The 19,628-nt window shown below is 38.9% G+C and overlaps 1 protein-coding gene across 2 annotated transcripts in view; it reads left to right on the forward strand.

The window, feature by feature from the left end:
* The window catches only part of Tpk1 (thiamin pyrophosphokinase 1), a 373,012-nt gene that overhangs the window by 129,212 nt on the left and 224,172 nt on the right, over nt 1–19,628 (forward strand). For both annotated transcript variants that reach the window (XM_047562215.1, XM_047562216.1), the window contains exon 3: nt 3,436–3,505. In XM_047562215.1, coding sequence (XP_047418171.1) covers nt 3,436–3,505 — 70 coding nt within the window. The remainder of the gene's footprint in view (nt 1–3,435; nt 3,506–19,628) is intronic.

The following is a 19,628-nucleotide window of genomic DNA, read 5'->3' on the forward strand; positions in this document are numbered from 1 at the left end:
TTATTGAAGGAGAGCAGAATGATATTTCCTGAATGCTTACTGTGTTCCAGTATTGGGATGAGCACTATACATAATTATTAAATCATTAATTGTTTAATAACCCTATTTTATAGTTGATTTTATTCTCATTTACAGATGAGAAAATTTAAACACAAGGGAATATGTGCTTTTTGCATTGGGCCTCTATTTTATTTTGACATAATGTAGAACACAGGAAATAATCTTATATATCATGCATTAGTGAAAAAATAAAGTGAGGCTTTTATTTCCGTCAGTATGGTCAGTTAGATATCCTTTTTAATATTCCTACTGCTGTTTAAACACCTCAAAATTTGGAAGTAATATAGGGTGCACTCACTTCTTGGGACTTTAGAACATCAGCCGTGGCCTCCTTCTCCCTCCCAGGAGAAGTCTGTATTATTACTTTTTAAATAAAACCTGCTTTATATGCAAAAAAAAAAAAAACCCCAAAAAAACAATTTGGAAGTGAATATTATAAACACTCACAAATGTTTAACTAAATTTGTAGAAAGTACCATGATTTTTATAAGTGCCATAAAATGAAGAAGTAGCTCAAAGAGTGATTTCTTTGTTCTGAAGACTTTAGTGTCCCCGCCATTTGATATCCTGTGATGCTGTGGCTTTGATCTAAACAGCTGTGTGGGAGGGGTCAAGACTTCAGTCTGTTGCAGGCAAGGAGATCCCTTCACACCCCTTCAACTTTTAGACATCCCTGCACCCACTCCTATGCCCCAGGATAAAAAGTAGTTTTAGAAGTGGGTCAGGGAGGGAGGGAGTGAGGGAAAAGAGAAAGTACTGCAGAGTGAAATGGAGTAGACTGTTATGTGCATATAGGAATATGTCACCATGAACCCCACTAATCTGAATAATTGTTGTGCACTAATAAAAAATAAGTAAAATAAAAATAGAGTTTATTAAAAAATGATTTGAGCCAGGCACCATGGCGGATTCCTGTAATCCCAGCAGCTTGGAAGGCTGAGGTAGGAGGATAGCAAATTCAAAGCAAGCCTCAGCAACTTATCGAAGCCTTAAGCAACTAAGGAAGATCCTGCCTCAAAATTAAAAGTAATAGAAAGAACTGGGAATGTGGCTCAGTGATTAAGTGCTCCTGGGATTGGTTCAATCCCCAGTACCAAAAAAAAAAAAAAAAAAAGGTTTGATCTGAAACTATTAGCAAAAGTGTGTGAATGTGTGTGTGTATGTGTGTGTGTTTGTGTGTACTTATTTATTTTGGTACCAGGGATTAAACCCAGGGGCGGTCCACTACTGAGCCACATCCCCAGCCCTTTTTAAATATTTTATTTAGAGACAGGGTCTCACCGAGTTGTTTAGGGCCTTGTTAAGTTGCTAAGACTGGCTTTGAACTCTTGATCCTCCTGCTTCAGCCTCTCGAGCTGCTGGGATTACAAGCATGTGCCATTGTGCCTGGCTGTAAAAGTATATTTTTAAAAAAGGCAATAAATGAAGAAATTGAAAACATCAACAGATTATCTGGAAAATCCTTGAGATTAAAAAAAACTAACTATAACTTTAAAAATGATCAATAAGCATATAAACTTTAATGTTTTAAACAGGTGATTAAATATAATGAAGAAAGACTTTGTAAAGTGAAAGATTTGAGCAGTTACCCACACATAACAGAAAGAGGAGAAGGAATGAACCAGTTTAAGAAATGTGAAGGACAGAGTGAGACTGTTTAAAAGTGCAAGTCAGCCGAGCAACTGGAGGTAGATGGGTAGAGAGAGTGGAAGATAGAAACCCATCTAGTTAAAATGGCTAGAATTATCCAGAATAGAAGAAGGAAATAGATTCTGAGATTTAGGAAGCACAATAATTCCAAGTTAGAGGCATGGTAATGAAATCAGCACACCAAAGACAAAGGAAAGATCCTAAAGTTAGCCCCAGAGAGAAGACAATTCGATGCAGAAGTACAATTAGAATGAGCAGAGTTCCAGTGGAAATCAGAAACCAACATTTTAATATAGCTAAAGTTACTACCAACTTTCAGGAATGGATTCAACGAGTCTGTTATTCAAGAGCAAGTTTCGAATAAGTAACTTTGCAGTCAAACAAAAGGTATTTCTTTTCTAGAGAGCTGCCCTACACCTGCCTTCAAGTTACATGGGGTACACAGGTCTATGGCTGTAGGAGGTGGTTAGGTTTCCTGACCTGATGAAATTTGGGGCAAGTTCACCTTTTTTAATTTCAGATAATTTCCTAAGATACCTCACTCTGCTGGTAGGTTAAGTTTAGCGAAAATCTCCGTTGTGGAAACTGAATTTTTATTTGTTTAATGGCACACTACTGGCACCTATAATCTTACACTTTCTAAAACAAATCATGTGTCACTGGCCTTTTTTAGATACTGTACTCATCAGGATTACTTTATGTTTTAGACACCCCAGGAATGCACAGATGTATAAGAGATGACACCCTTTGTGTTCTTCTTTCCCAGTTTCCATGTGTCATTGATTTTAATTTCAAAGAAAGGTAGTTTCTCATGTTGTAGTTGGTTCTTGGAGTGGACTTGAGGCAGCTGGCCATCTATCCTTTTGTCCTGATTGGAAGCAGATGCGGAATGTGCAGACCCTGTCAGGTCATCTTACGACTTTAGCCAAGTTTGTGTTAGTTTGATGCCTCATAGTGTCAATCTGAGCAGATGATAAGATAGGACATTTCTGTGAAAAATAGAAATGACAGAGGAAGCTCCAGCAATAAAGACAGCATTCCATGCACCGAGAGAACTTCAAGGAGTGATTGATCAGCCTCAGCAAATACCAGGGAAACTTCAGGGAAGAGATGAAAGCCCAGGGTGGAAAACAGTGGCTCTACCGGATTCCCTTAGCATTTCCCATGGTTCAGTCAATACTGTGTATTGTTCAACAGAGCTTCTACATTGTTTTTTACCGATATTTTAAAATAAACTTGTTATGCAAATGATTTATTTTTAGAAGGAAACTTTAAAGTCACAATAAAAAATGGAATCTCATAATACTGGTCATAAAAAGAAAGTACTTGTAAAATTCTGTAAAAGGAGGCAACACAATAACCCTGCCCTATTGCCTGCCATCGAGCCTGAGGCCTACCTTCTGTTGTCAAGGAGGAAAGATGAGTTTCAAGAAATATTGAAGGCACGCTGGCCCCATGTACCAGCTCCTTTTGCACTGAATCAGTAAGCATGAAAAAGATGGGAAAAGAAAGCAAACATGGTCTGTGGGTGATCCTGTCTTGATTGTCTCACGCTGGGTAGGATCTCTCTTAGCACCAGCAGTGTCGCTAGCTTGTACAAAATGATCCAAGGGGGTTAGAGTGACTGTGTGTGCTTCCCCGTGTCTGCTTTTTAATATCTGTCATTTTAATGACATTGCTCTGTGCTTCCCATATTGAAATGATTTGTGTTCTTTTTATTTGAAGCTCTTTTAAAAGCCTGCGCTGATGGAGGTGCCAACCGCTTATATGATGTCACCGAAGGAGAGAGAGAAAGGTATGCTTCCATTTAGCCAGTGTCCGTGGCACCACTGATTTCCACTCCTCTTTGTTTTATTATCTTATTAGCAAATGGACACTATTAGTTTTTCTCTGGACTTCTACAGAAAATCACCTCAGTGAGAGAGAGTGAGCAGCTTAACCACGTTGTATTATTTCTTACTTTGAATGGAAGCTGTTAGTAGAATTAGATCCATCTATTCTTATTTTAAAAACCCTCATTCTACTACTTCAAAGCCTCATTAAGTAGCATTATCAAATATCAATATTTGTGAGGACTTTGAACATTGGCTAAAATAAACTTCAAATGGCAATTTGAGTTGTTATTTGAACACTTCAAATGAATAAGAACTGATCTCATATAAAAGGAATATATTCTCTGTTGTAGAAGATGTGAGATTTTATACTACTATGAAGTGAAGCCCAACATAATTTACTCTAACTTAATTACTTCTGAGTTAGGCACAGATATATATTTTAGGGGATAATTTATTTCTTAATGATTTGCTATCTGCACTGTCTGGTTTTCCTGATCTTTGCATGTTGAGTTATTTTTAGATAAGAGAATACGTTTGATAGAAACAGATTTTAAATCTAGTTCATTTCTAACATGTTTGTATTTCAACTCATTGGCAAACACAAGAATTTATAGTGTTCATATAAATAGACTAGTTACGAATGTTGTTCCATCTCTATCATATGTTATTAAATATATGGAAATGTTTATAGTTTGAAAAATCACCTACTTTCTGCAAAAACCAAAATCAAAATATTATGATGTAACATACTTCAGGTGTGCATTAAAGACATGTATTTTGAAGTGACATATTTTTCTTCATGGTATCAAAATGTTTAACTTCATGTCCCTAATGTTGGAACTGCATTTTGAAAGCAGCTGGTTGCTTACTAGGAGGAAGGCATGTTTCCTCTGAGATCAGACATGCTAATACTGATGTCTGGGGACTAGATTCGTTATCAAAAAATATGTAACAGTGACAGACTTGGAGACTACTTAAATTCCTAACAATTTTTGCTCCTTTATTTTATAACCGTGCAAATTCATCTGGCAGTATTCTCTAAGACCCGTCGTGGACAACAGCATCCAGTGTGTGTCGGGAAGAGTGTGGGGCCGGCTAGTTAGTATTATGGTTTCATGCCTGTAGCCTGCTCGCTGCCAAACAGTCTCGGGAGGAGTGTTTTTCTAGCAGCTGGTGTCACTCAGGAGCATGATCACAAACAGAACCCTGGAAGAGCTTAACCGAGTACTTCCCACCTGTCTCTTGATTATAAGAACCATCTAGAGTGCTTGTGAAAAACTGTGGTTTCCCATATTGATTATTTTTATTGGATTGGGCCCGACAATGATAGAATAGATAACATGGAACACTTTCATTCATAATTGAATGTAAAACAGTACTAGATTTAGGGAGTACCCTTACTGTTATTAATGTCAAAGCAACCACACCTATTGTTTCTCAACACATTTTCTTAGTAATCTTATAGAACTCTTCCAAGAAGACTTTTGTAAGTTATCTAACAACTGTTTGTCCACATATGATATTCAGTAACATAGTGTACTTTTCATTGATTTTCTGGTTGTAATGAGGTGTTTTCTATGGTTCACACTCTACGCTGCAGTGGACATGGCTGGCTTGGGTAGGGGTAGAGTGTCCAATAGGGAAATGAATGAAAATAACTGCCTCATGTGGGAATTAAATCCTTGGAATAAATCTCATTAAATCCAAGTCCTAACAGTTAAACTAATTGGATACAGGTGACTAAACATAATTCCTCTTAATTGTATTTTTAACAGAAAGACTTCACAGTGAAAAAGGAAAAAAAAAATATTCATGAGATTTAAAGAGCCAACACAGTTTGTGGACTACCACTTCCTTCCTCTTATTTGTTTATTTATTTAACATCCATATCTGCAATGTAAAGCCCTATAATTATGCAAAAAAACCATGAATTTTTAAAGAGTCATCTCCAGTTGGAGACAAAATGAAATATTTATACATTTGGAGTAGAAGGAAGGAAGATGGATGTAGGCAGAACCAGAGGAACAGGCCGATGTGGGGGTAGAGCTGATGGAAACGCCAGTGGGGGGCCTTATTCCCCTCGCTCAGGCCCAGGAGGGACTAGGCCTGGGGCACCAGACCTCTTGTTACTCCTCTGTGGACACCACTGGATGTTCAGGGCTGGGTCTGGACCTCGGAGGACAGATAACAGGGAAGACTTCGTTCACAGTGGAAAGTCAAAGTGCCAGATTTAGGAATTGAGTAGCATTATTTCTGCTCTTATGTTTTTTTTTTTTTTTTTTTTTTTTGCCCTGGGAGGGCCTGAACAGGACCTCGGCCCTCAGTGTTCTAAGCCTGGAAAGCTAAATTTTTTTCATACTCAAACTCTTGGCATTACATATTAGATGAGTTTCAGTCCTCTGCAGATATTGCTCTATGTTAAATTGTCTTTGGCTAATTGGAAACTTCTTAAGTTAGTTCCTATGTCCCTTTTTAAAGTATATAATAAAAAATGATATATATTGTATCCTTATGATAAATGATAAAGTGTGTAATTTTGAGGTCTGCATAACATACATGATGTGTAGATCATGGGTGTTAAGTTACATGAGTTTTGTTGGAGAAGATATTATAGCCTGTTTTCCACCCTCTCAACGTGTTGTCCTAGCCCAGAGGACCTTGGGTCATTGCCAGACAGGTTCTCACCCCTAGGCAACAACTTGCTGGTTTGTATCACTCTAAATACATTTCCTAAGTTTCTGAATCTCATACAAAGTAAATCATGTATTATAGACACCTTTGTGTCTTGTTTTAGTTCCTGAGCCTGTTATTGAGATTGGTTTGTGCATGGGTCCTGTCTCCTCTGCTCAGTAGTTTCACTCTCTAAATGTATCGCATGGTAGCTGTGTGCTCACCTCAAGGGCATCAGCTGCCCGGTGGCTTGCCTCCCGTTTTTTAACTATTATAAACAATGGCATGTTAGCCATTCTTGTCCAAGCATTCCTGTGAACATGTTTTCATTGATCTTTGGCAGGTGGTGAGGAATGAAGTTTCTAGGTTGTAGGGTTCTTGTGTTTAACTTTCTAAAAATTGTCACATTGTGTTTTCAACACAGTGGTACTGTTTTTCATATTTGGTAGCAGTGTTGCATGGATCCATTTGCTCATATTTATTCTTTTTCATCTTTTTGATTTTAGCCATTTAGTGTTTGTGAATGGGATTTTGTGATTTTTAATTTGCTTCTCTCTGATGATTAAAGACATTGAGCCTATTTACATGTATGTATTGACCATCCAAGTGACTTTAGTTGTCAATTATCTTATTTTTTATTTATGATAACATATTGATTTTATTAATTATCTGAATAAAAAATTAGTTATGGCCTCAGGTCCTGTCCTGTACTGAATGCATTAAACCCTCCATAGCATCTTTATTGATTTTTTTTAATTTATTTTTTTATTGTGATAAGAGCACTTAACCTGAGATCCACCCTCTTAACAGGTTGTTAGGTGTACAGTGCAGCACTGTTGACTGAGGTCCCTGGGGCTCATTCATCTCCTTCCCTGAAGCTTCATCCCTTACTGCCTTCAGCTGCTAGCAACCCCGGTTCCCAGTCTTACTCCATAACAACTCTTCTAGACGCTTTGTGTAATGGACTCCTGCAGTGTTCTCTTTCTGTCTGGCTTATTCCCCTCTGTATTTTTCCAGGCCATCCCATCTTTCATAAATATTTGCCTTTGTTTCAGTTCTAAAAGCAACCTACCTTTATCTGTCGGGATTTGTTTTCATAAAAAAAAAAGGGTATTTTTTTCCTACTGTTGAAATAATAAATTATAATTGAATGTATATGTGTGTAGGGGGAAACAAAGAGAAAAAAAATAAAGATTATCTATTATCTCTTATTTCTTCTTAAGTAAGAAAGAGCTACTCTGAGTCTCCCTATTGATTCTGCCTTTGGAAACAACAGCAAATAGGACTCACCCTTCTGTAGTTACTTGTTCAAATGAATGCAAGCTTAATAATATAAGTTCCCCTTTACTTAGAAAATTGGGCAAATTAGATAATAAATCTTTGTTAATGAATGTTTGACTAGTTATTCAATTTTCTCTTCCTTTAAGGTCTTTGAATGATCTTGATTGATGGTGCTCGTGTTCTCGATAAATAGTTTACCTTTGCTGTGACAGCTGCCAGGTTCTGACTTGGGTATGTCTTCGGATTGAACATTGAACTGAGGCCAGTTGGAGACTCAGGAACATACTGAATGGGCATTGACAATGACAGCGGGAGCCTAGCTTTCCTTATGGACTTTAGAATGAAGAACAAGACTGTTTTGTTTATTTATTTATTTTTTGGACCCGGGATTGAACTCAGGGGCACTGGACCACTGAGCCACACCCCCAGCCCTATTTTGTATTTATTTAGAGACAGGGTCTCACTGAGTTGCTTAGTGCCTCACTTTTGCTGAGACTGACTTTGAACTCACGATCTTCCTTTCTCAGTCTCCTGAGCCAATGGGATTACAGGTGTGTGCCACCGTGCCCGGCTAGAACAAGAAATTTTCAGAGACTTCAGTCTTAACCTTCTCCCATGCTCCTGATTTGTTGTTTTTCTAACAGTAAGTGGGGAGCTTGAAGGTGAGTCATCAGGTGTGTGGGGTGGTACCCCTGTCCTATAGCCTAGCCTGGTACGGACAGATGTCTCCTGGTCCTACTCGGCTAGTCTGGGATTAAGAACATCTTTCTCCTGCCTTCTCCTACGCACATAAACCCTTGGTGTTCATAGCTGAGATGGTGAAGCAGGCACCCTGCCCCACTGATCAGAAGGCCGCAGGCTACTGAGATGGAGCCACTACCACAAAACAAGAGAGGCAGGGCCAGATTTTCCCGGATTTTGCAGAGCAGATTATTTTCCATCAGTGGTAGGAATTAGATATTTATTTTTCTACTAATGATTTTATTGATATTGTATTCAGTTGGGAAAGTATAAAGTGTTCACTTTAGAAAGACTATGGAGAAATTGTCAACTAAGTATCAGATTAATATTGATTATGGAAAAGTGAAATCCCCCCTTCCCCTGGGCCACCAAACCCTTTTCCATTGCCACAGTTTCTCCTCCTTGTGCATCTTCCACAGGGTCAGAAGCCAGCTTCAGCTCTGGGTGGTTCCTGACCAGGGTCTGAAAAGCAGTCAGGTACGGCAAGTGCCATGAGGAATGTTAAAGAGCTAACATGCAGGAGAGTGCCCCAATGCTGACGTGGAGCTCAGTGACTTCCCTGTGGGGAGCACAACCATGGACGCAGCGCTGAAGCCTCCCTGCTGCTCACGCGGCCACCACCTCCTGAAGAAGCCACTATCTGACTTCTGTGCCACAGACTCTATAAAATGGAATTTTTCTATGTTGAATTTTGAGAGTATTGGCGTTTTTCTGAGAAGGGAATTTATAGCTCTCTGAATCTGAAAAAAAAATCTAAAAAAAATCAAGAAACATTAGTGTATGTTAATGTAGGATAATTAGGGTCACAGAATCCACAATTATGGTAAATGGCGAGGCAGATAGACTCAAGTAAAGCAAGAGTCATGCAGAAACAAACTGGAGTTATGAAATCAGTGGTTCAATGACAGCAGTGTGGCAATATGGGAGAACGTGTTTATCCGGGTTGTTCTGTGTTAAATAAAGCCTTTCCATGTAGTTAGAAATTGTAAGCTCTCGTCTCTTAGAATGTTAATATAAACTGATAAAAACCACCACCCCAACAAAAACCCAAGCTTTGGAATGAGACAGGATCTCTGTTATCATCTAGTAGCAGAAATAAGAATGCCTCAGTTAACTTGTGATTCCCTCATTCATGCGTATCGTATCTTCAGTAGTTAGACACTTTGGATAATGACTGTGAATATATGTTATATTTTGTATATTTCATATGTACATATAGTTTCTGCATTCATAAAGCATATAGTATAATAGAAATAAAGAGAAAATATCTACTGTTATGGGTTTATAAGACTATGAATAGAAAATTCTAGTTCAGTATGATAGGTTCTGTGGCAAGGCAGACATGGAGGTTGGACAGTTAATCCAGAATGGCAGTAATAGACAACATTTTGAGGATTCTAATGGTGTGTAAAAGGTTAGGGCCTCCAAGCATGGTATGAGCATATGTGTGTGTGTGTGTGTGTTGTAGTGACTGTGTGTTCAGGAAGGAGATTTTCCTTGGTTCCTGCATAAAATCTAAACTCATTACCTTGAGATTCAAGGTTGTCTTTAAAGGAATCCTAGTCAAACAGAACTGCTCATTGTCCTAAACATGCCATGCTCTTCTTCCTTTCTGCCTTTGCTCAGGCCCTTCCTGGTGGCCGACCTTGGACACACTGGTGCTACCCATAATCCTCCTGACTGGCTGGCCATCCTGACTCATGAGTGCGTGCGGGTCCCGTGCTTCTCTGATGCTCAGAGGTTCCCAAGGGCCTGCACTAGCTTTCCTCCTAGCATCTCCATCATGCCTCAGTGCTCAGCTCTCCTGCTGTGTGTTCCAGGAGGGCACCCTTGCCTTCCAACTTGGTGCCACTTGACATCTCTTCACACATAAAAATGCTTCTAAATCACAGTGTTACATTCACATTTTGCCTTGATTTAGAGCTGGGAAGACTTATGTCCTTTACTAGAGTATAAATTTCCCGTGATCTATTGCCCTTTAACTTTGCATAATACTTTATAATTATTTACTTTCTCATTTTATCTTGTGACTTAGCTATGTGTAGATATATCTTATATCCTTCACTAGGTGGTGAACTCCTGGAAGGGAGCAATCATAATTAATCATCTTTATATGCCTCCTAATATCTAGTACACTAATGAGCATCTGAGAATTTATTGAATTAATGATTTTTTTCATTGATATCTTAGCCAAGATGTCATGAAGGCTAAGCTTTATTCCAGCCAGGGATTTCTTAGATGTAACATCAGTTATCAGAAGTATCTTGATTTTAAAGAAACTTTGTATAATTACATATTTTCTTATTATGTGTAAACTAGAAATATATCAAAAAGATTACACATTTTTTGCCTAAAATAACTCACAGTGTATGTTCCACTTTATTCCACAATTTCCTACATTACATTGCATTCTTATCCCTGTCTAAATAAGTCTTTTGTCCTGAAACTAAGGTCCTTGCCTTTGAATTTGTTGGTATTTTGAGAACAACATGTTTGACTATGAACATCAGTGCTAAATGTAGGAGGTTTGTTTTGGTAATTTGAGACTTTATGGGACCTTTGGATTCTTAGACCCATTAGCAGAATAGTCTAAGAAATAGCTATAAATTTAGGTGTGGTGTACAGTACTTGGAGTGTAGACAGCATTGTTTTTGGTTCATTTTCTCAGAATATGAATATAGAAATCCAAATGGAAAGTCTTCTCGTAGATTATTGGTATGGAATGATCATTTTAGGCTAGCTCAGGTTAATTTAAAGACGGGCATACCAAAAAAAGTCTCTGCTGTGCAGCAAGCAACTACTCCATTGGGTACTCGCTAACGTGGTGGGACGGTGAGGAAGACCTGCCCAAGCAGGACAGCAAAGTGCAGCCCTGACCTCTCACGCCACACGTTTTCTCAGTTAAGATTTCAGACTCCCAGCTTTACATATCCTTGCAGCTTTCTCATCAGTAGCTTGATGACACTTTTCAGAGTGATCAAGTGGGAGTAGAGGAAGACTGTTGTAACTCTGCCTCTAACTGTGCCCCAGCTTTCCCAGGCTCAGAACATAATGGAAACAACTGACTAAGGTAGGAAGTCAGCTCTCGAAATCAGCTTCTAAAACCTGCATCAGTAGCATTCACCCAGGAACCTGTGAGCAAGTGTTTGGTCCCCTGTGAAGGAGTAAGTGGCACGTCGCAGGTCACTTGGAAACATTTGTTCTCTCAGTCTGTTTCACTGTAGGTGGATGCAGCTTCCAGGAGGGGAATTCAGTAATGAGGGTGTTAGATAAGGGTTCAAGGCCTACCTAATTGTGCCACTGTTTTACTGTGACACAGTAATTTAACTTCTTTGAGCTATACTTTACCCATGACCCTTCATAAAGAGATCACTGTCTTTGGAGTATTCAGAGACAGCTCGATGAAGAACCCATGGCTTTGACTAATGGTGAAAAATTTGGACAAGCCAAGAGTTACCAAATGGCCCTTCAAAGGTGGGATAAGACAAAGTAGAATATCTGTGTGTGCACCTGATGCAGTTCTGAGCAGGACTGCAAGTCTTCTTGTCATTGTTGCTGTTAAGCAGGTAATAATTGTGCTCTCTTAGTAAGATTATAAACATTTTTGCTACTGTGGTTGGGATGAAGGAATTCAGTGTTTGGCTTCTGATTCCTTTTTATTTTTATTCAGTTTGTTCAGGTATAATTTCATGTAATAAAAATAAATCTGCTTTAAGCATACAGTTCAGTTATTTTCAAAATGATATCTAGTTGGATGCCTACCACCACTGTCAAGATTAAAACATGTGTGCCATCTCCAAAAGTTCCTTTCACTTCCACCCCCCACCCTCCTCCTTGCAATCCTCCTGCCTCAGCATCCTGAGTTGCTGGAATTTACAGGCATGTGCCACCTTGCCCAGTCTAAAATGTTTCCTTTTGTCCCTCTGTAATTAATCTCCTCTTCCTTCTAGAGTGTCATGTAAAAAGGAGTCATGTACTGTCTTTTATGTCTAATATTTTTAAATTCATCAAATACTTTGAGATTCATCCAGGTGATCCTGTGTGTCCATAGTTTCTTCTTTGTTAGTGCTGAGTAGTATTCCAGTAGGTGGGCATACCACAGTTTTGTGTACTCATTCAGCACAGTCTGTGGACCTAACTCCTAAAACATGCCCTTTCCTTGGGTTATTTTGCCATTTTTAAAGTGCTTCTTTGGGAAATATGTTAGTTCCTTCAGTTAGAACCAAGAAAAATACTTATAATTGTCAATTTAATCCTAGAAGCTATCTAAACATTATTAGAGACTAGATATGAGGCTTATGTTTGCTGTGTCTTACTGAAAATTCTGGAAAATCTTTCATGATTCCCTTAGAGTTCTTATGAAATAAGGCAATAAATACAGGTGTGCTATCGAATAAGTTGGTGTCAAGTATCAAGCAAAATTGTGATTTCAGTAATCTCATATAATTGCCACTAATTTCGGTCTTCCTGTGACTGTTCTGACTAGTTATCTCAATAATTGGGATTTGTTTAAACTATTTTTCAAGCATTTCATAGTCAAAAAATGCAGTTTCAATGTGCTTTAACATGTACAGAAAGGAAACATGGTGAACTTTGCTTATGGACAACCAAATGTCTTTGATTCAGCTTGATTCTCATAAGCCTTGCCTTAGCAATGATTAGTCATTTGCTTTGGCAAATTTCTATTAAAAAGTATTTATGCAATCAAATTACTAAGCTCTGTAAGCATGTCAACATTATTGGGTCTTTGAATCAAGATGATGGAAGGTGAAAATGATTAGCACATTTAAAAGAAAATTTACAACACAAGTCTTGGTCTTAAGGAACCTTCCACAACAAACTGTGAAGGCATATTTATCTTGAATTATTGATTAGATTAGTTTAATAATATATCGTAGTCTGTTGGTGATCAAACGCTATAAATCAGAGATCTCAAAGCTCTCCATGCACAGCCATGAATCATTTGGGGCTCTGGAAGAGGGAGGAATGTGTATGCAGAGGTACCATGTTTGCCACATCATGCATGAAGTAAAAATAAATTTCAGGGTGAGATCATTTTTAGCAGCTGCAGGAAGTCAGTTTACAACTAAATTTAATCAGAGGCATTGTTCTTTATGGCTCTTCTATTTCATAAAGTATGTTCCTGACAGAACCCTTTTCCTTTCCTACTCTGTAGGATGGAGTCTCCAGAAATAAATTACCTCCTGGGGATTTTTCAAAGAAACTCAAATCATTTGTCACAAGTTTTGTGTACCATGTGGCTCTTTTAATTTTACTTTTTTTTTTTAAACAAAAATGGTGAATTGTTTTAACATTACATTGTCTGAACAATGGGAGGGCTCTTGATTTTTTTGTCACTTTATTTGCTTATTTTCAATAGATTTTAAAGCACTGAGTTAAGACGTAATGGTTGAGAGTAATCACATTGTACCAACATGTGCAAAATTGTTTTTTAAGAACTTGCAGAATGGTCCTGGTCTGGTTTTTCATACACACTGAGGTGAGTGCACATACATGCCTGCTTGCTGGCACACACTTGACACTTCTGCATTGTTTTCTTGTTATTAAATTTTGGGATTTGTGTTATGACCAAGAGCCAGCAGAGTAACTCCAACACTACACTAGACAGCATGTATTATTTGGTGACACATCGTTATAGGGCATGAAATTTGAGTTGATGCCGGTATTGCTACTGAGCCAGCCTTGGCCTTCCTGTTGTCAGGAGACAGAAAAGTGGCAGCTGGAATTCAGTTTAAGCAAGGGCTAGTTAGTAAATGTTATGGGAAAATGTCCAAGTGGCAGTTACACCAAGATGAGCTTTGGACTATCACTTGCAATCCAGAGTTGTATTTCTGAGAGTTTTTTTGAGTTGTATTCCTTAAAGACTTCAGTTTTGCCTCTGTAGCCTGAAAGGTCAAGAATATGCTGAAGAATCTTGAAAAAGGTATCTAAAATACAACAGAAAATATTTTGCAACCCTAAGGAAAAAAAATTGTGTGTGTGTGTATATGTGTGTAAGAGGTATCAAAATACAGCTAGATAAGAGGAGTAAGTTCTAGTGTTCTGTAGCACAACAGACTGTAGATTTTGACAATTTATTACATATCTCAAAATAACCAGAAGACAGTCAAAAGTTCCCAGCACAAATAGATAATTGCCCTGATTTGATCAGCACACAGTGTACACATGTATTGAATTATTACACTTTCCCCCATAAATATGTGTCTATTCTGTGCATCATTTAAACAAATTTTTAAAATGTGAATAATTATCCAAACCCCACAATCCCAAATCGCAACTGGCCCTTTCATTGGTGAGATCTGCAGTTCTCCACTTGGGCCCCAGGGGAGGGGATGTCTGTTCCACGGGGCTTCTGCCAGAGGACACTGGGCTCTGGCCTGGATGTCAGGTTCCTCCAGTTCTGCTGGGTATCGCACAGGGGCCCGTGGCATCTGGGGCATGTGATTTGGGGGTGGAGGAGCCATGAAGGGAGAGGTGTTAAGCATTAACACCTCTTAGAGTCACTTAAAATCTTCCTGCCATCGGAACTCTGATTTCCTGCATAGCTTATTATGTGCCCCTTGAAATACCCAGGATCGTGTTTGAGCGTCAGTTGGAGAGACTTCTATACAGCATGCTGCCTGCTCCATGTCCAAGAGCCATCTCTGCTTTCTTTCCAAACTCTGCTCATGTGTCCTGTCTCTCCAGAAGTCTTTCCTGATAAGCTCCAATTGCCAGAGACCCAGGTTAGGAAAAAAATTATTTAAGTAACCCTTCATGTAATGCCACATTATGTTGAAATTACATATGAATTGTATATATGCTTCTACCTTACTGCACAGAGTTCCTTGTACTTATTTTGTTCATCTTTAGAAATATTCCCAGCAACCAGGACCAGGTTGATGACTGAAAGATGATAAATAAGTAGTTCTCACTAAGCTGTGTCCCTCCTTTTAGGTGATTCTTCCTGACGGTGACAATTCCTCCATAGCTCGTGGCAAGCCAGTCGATGGCAAATGCTAGGTGAACCCAGGGTGTTTGGGGCTGGATCGCTCACCACCTGTGTTCCATTATTGCCAGCCTCCTTGACTGCCCTTGTCCATGAGATTCTTCCCGTGTGTTCTCCTGCCCAGCACTTCCAGTATCCCATCACCTGGGAATCGCCTGACCACAGCTTTCCACCAGTTCCCTTGTCTGTGGTATTTTCACTATTTCAACTTGGCAACTAGATCATGATGGTCTAAATAGCCAATTAAAGAATGATTAGAAGTGATCCTGCACAGCAATGTAAGCATTCCACTATCACAGCTTGAAAACACGTTGCTGGATCAGTAAAAAGTAATTCTTATGGTTATTTTTGTTCAAGAGGAAAATCAGAGGCTGATAGGAAAGCTCTTCTGTTAATGTTGTTAGGATATCTTTTTTTTTTTTTTTTTTCTGTATCAGTATGTGTTCTTGGTTATAAAGAATGAAAAGACTCCTGCCAATCTAAATTTAAAAATTTATTAATAAGTATAATTAATGGAATAAGTGGGAAGGCTAGAGAGTAGGTTCGGGATATATGCAGGAATCAAGGGGTGCTGGAAACCGGATGCACAGCTATGTCTGCAGTCTAAGAGCAAGTCAGAGCTGGACCTTGAGCCCTCTGAGCTGGTCTGCGTCCTGCTGTGAATTCTCAACTGTGTCTCCTTTCTCCTACAGGATCAACTGAGCCAAGGTTCTGAGGGAGCCTCTCCCCATGGCCTGTTTCTAGGGGTGGTCAGAATTTCTGCAGAGGGAGGTGCCTCCTTTCATGCTAGTTTTTGCACAGTTAGGTAGGGAGAGCCAAATACAAGTAGAAACAGAACCCCAGAATCCGCACCAGTATCCATCCACAGCATCTTCTGTCTGCCAGTGCTATCTCATGCTCGAGGCCAGTCTGAAGATCTCCGTGAATCTTCCTCTTAGTTCCCCCACCATACACATTTCCCTAACTTAATACTATACTTGTTGTGATATAAAATGCCCTACTTAGAAAACTTTTAAAAAATTCCTTACTATCTTCATGACAGTGAAAGGGAATCAAATGGTCACCTGTCATGCATATAAGTGATAAAACAGCTCTCATGCACCCTGAGAAACTTAATAATATTCCTCCCAAGTTTTAAAAAAGGGTATTAAAGTATTAGAGTATAATTGCTCCCTGCTTTTATTAAAGTGCATTGTCAATCAGAAGATCCTGTGTATTTTCTCTGACTTCATTATATTTTTTTTCTAAGTAAACATTTAAATTCTCTTATCACTCCTCATTTTCCTGGGGTGGTTTGCAAATTTGTTCTTTTAGATATCCTTTGCCTTTTCAAAAGAAAATTTTCTTAGACAAGCTCATGTTGTACATCACAAATTTTTTCTGGTCTGAATCATTGTAGCAATTAAGAGGATAAAAATATTTTTCCAATACACAATATATAAAAAGGTTTCATGACTTTAAGGTTGAGTTTTGCTTTAAAAATAAGATAATAAATATTTATAAAATTTCTTGGATATGTCTTTTTAAGAGGAAGTTTTCTTTTATTTAAAATAATTAAGGCAAGCTTAGAGACAGAAGAAAACGTTTCCTCACTTCCAGCATCACAGTTACAAAGGCCACTGATGCCTGTAAACTTAGAATGCAATTTTCTTTGGAGAACTAGCCTCTTATTTATTTATTTATTTTTTAACTTCATGCAAAATTCACTTATTTATCACGAGCGGCCTCTAGTGTGTATTCAATTTGTTCCTGCTCGGCTGTACATTAGTTGGTTATTAGTGACTGGAGAGCAGTTCCATGTGTTAGGAACAAGAAAAACAACTGCAGTTTCTGTCATCTTAGCATTTTATCAGTCAGTGAAAGGAACATTCTCACATAATGGTGTGGTCTTATGATGCCTATTAGCAGTAATAGGGCTTTCACAGTGAATTTCCTCCAAGTGACAGTGGCTCTCCAAAGTTTGTTCCTGACGTGGTGGGAGAAGGAGTGAGTGGTCCCATCACACTAATGCCCCCCATGCTTTTAGCAGGCTGCCTTCCAGCAAGGTACAAGTGACCACGATTAGCAAACAGGAGACTTGAGGCAAATTGCGTGGCCAAAGTCTGAACTCAATTCTCACTTGTCCAATTTTACATGAACTGTATTCAAGCAATTCTTAATGGTCATAATTAGACATATAAATAATATAAGGATAAATTAAAGTTAGCCAAATCTGTATAATTTAATAGTCACCTTTTTTACCTTTATATATTTCTTGTTTTAAAAAGAAGACATATCCTCCCCTTTTACGTCTGCTCCCACCCTTTATAGGAGTAATATAAGTTCAATGTAATGAATTTGGGGAATATAGGTAAATACAAACAAAAAAAACCCTGAAATCCTGCTTTTATGAATAATGCTATTCATATTTTTACACAGAAATATTTTTCAATTTTTAATTTTTTGTATGTTTATTTCCAAGTGTATGTGTTTACATGTAATAAAATAGGCATTTTATGTATATATTCTTTTACATCATGCCCATTTTCTTAATTTTACATTAAGAACATATACCATATCACTACAAACTCTTACATTTTTGTCAGCTATTCTGTATATATCAGACATGTACTCAGTTCATAATTTTTTATAAATAAAACTTTGAAGAACAGCATAAGTAAATTTTGAGTTTCTGACATTTAGGGTAATTTATTAGAAATAAAGGCATGGGTCAAAGTAACGAATTTTAAAAAATAAATTTGAATCCAGTTTGCTAGCTTGATTTCCAGAGTATTTGTGCTCCTCTGCCATTTCATAAACCATGTGAGAGAACTTACATTTCTCAGTAAGGTAACTTCATTAACCTGACGTGTGTTTTTGTTTTCTTTTTTGTGTTGCTGGGCATCTAACCCAAGGCCTCCCTGGTGCTCAGCATGTGCTCTACCACTGAGCTACATCCTCAGCCCAATCCTAGTTTTTATTGATATATCATATGGGAAATGATGTTATTTTAGCATATTTTAGGTTTTGCAGCCAGGCTGTGACAGACATTATTGTAGGCATTAAGACACAGCAGGGACCATAATGCCTGACCTCAAGGAGATAAGTAAATTAAAAAATTAAAATCGAAGTGTTTTACTAGTGAAAGGGAAGAAGCTGAAGCTGGAGAAGGGGTGACATGTTCTGTGGTAGGTCAGCAGTCATTGAAGGGAGGGGACCTTACTGAGGAAGTGGCCTGAGTTAAGACCACAGAGGTGCAGCAGTGAGCCACCTGCTCTCCACTGGAGAGCCCCTGATGGGCAGGTGGTATCAGCTTTTGCTGCCTAGCAGACGGCCCCAAAGCGTAGTCACTTTAAACAATGACATTTATTTTCTCGCAAGTGCAAGGGTCAGCAAGGCAGATCTTCTGGCTCACGCATATGTCAGTCAAGTGGTTGATAAAGGAAAACTGTTCCTGTGCTCATGACCCTTCTGACACCAATGCATGGATTTTTACACCAAATAATTCTCTGAGTTACTTCAGACCCCCAACTAGGTATCCTGTAACTAATTTGGTTTAATATTCACTGCCCGGAGGGAGCAGACAGACCCCACAGGTTAAGGAGTTGATCCCACAAACCTGTCCCTTTCCTTAGATAATCAGAATTGATGGGTTCCCAGGTTACTCACCATTCTGTCTGTTAGGGTTTGAATAAGGTTTCCCCAAAAAACTCTTGTATGAGACAAGGCAGGACAGGTCAGAGGTGAAACGATCCAGTTATGAGGTGGGGTGTAGCTAGGGGAGATGGGTGGATGAAGGCATGCCTTTGGGATATGTCTTTTGTCCATGGTGAGGGGAGTCTGTCTGTCTCTGTCTGTCTGTCTCTCTCTCTCTCTCCTTCCTCCTGCCCTGTCCCCAGCCACTTTCCTCCACCACCCTCTTCACCATGATGTTCTGTCTCACCTCAGGCCCTGAGGAATGCAGCTGACTGTCTGTGGACTGAGATCTCTGAAACCGCGAGCCCCTACATAAACATTTTCTCCTCTAAAAAGACCTCCTCAGATCTTTTTGGTCACAGAAGTGAAAAAGCTGACTAGAATGCTGACTTAGCTCCAAACCTGGAGTTCCCAGACCTCTTCCTCATGTTGGACAGCGCCGTGCAACGGCTCACAGAACTTGGGAAGCACTTTACTCGCATTGATAGTTTGTTATAAAGAATACCTGAACAGATCAAATTGAGCAGCCATATGGAAAGGCACACAGGGCTAGGTCCGGGAGGGTTGCTAGGACAGAAGCTTCTGTCCCCATGGATTGGGGATACGTCACCCTCCTGGTGTGCGAAGGTGTTCACCAACCTGGAAGCTCTTTGAAACCCATTATTTAGGATTTTTAATGGAAGTTTTATTATTTAGAAATGGCTGAT

Source organism: Sciurus carolinensis, chromosome 8 (genome assembly GCF_902686445.1).
Source record: "Sciurus carolinensis chromosome 8, mSciCar1.2, whole genome shotgun sequence".
NCBI classification, from domain to species: domain Eukaryota; kingdom Metazoa; phylum Chordata; class Mammalia; order Rodentia; family Sciuridae; genus Sciurus; species Sciurus carolinensis.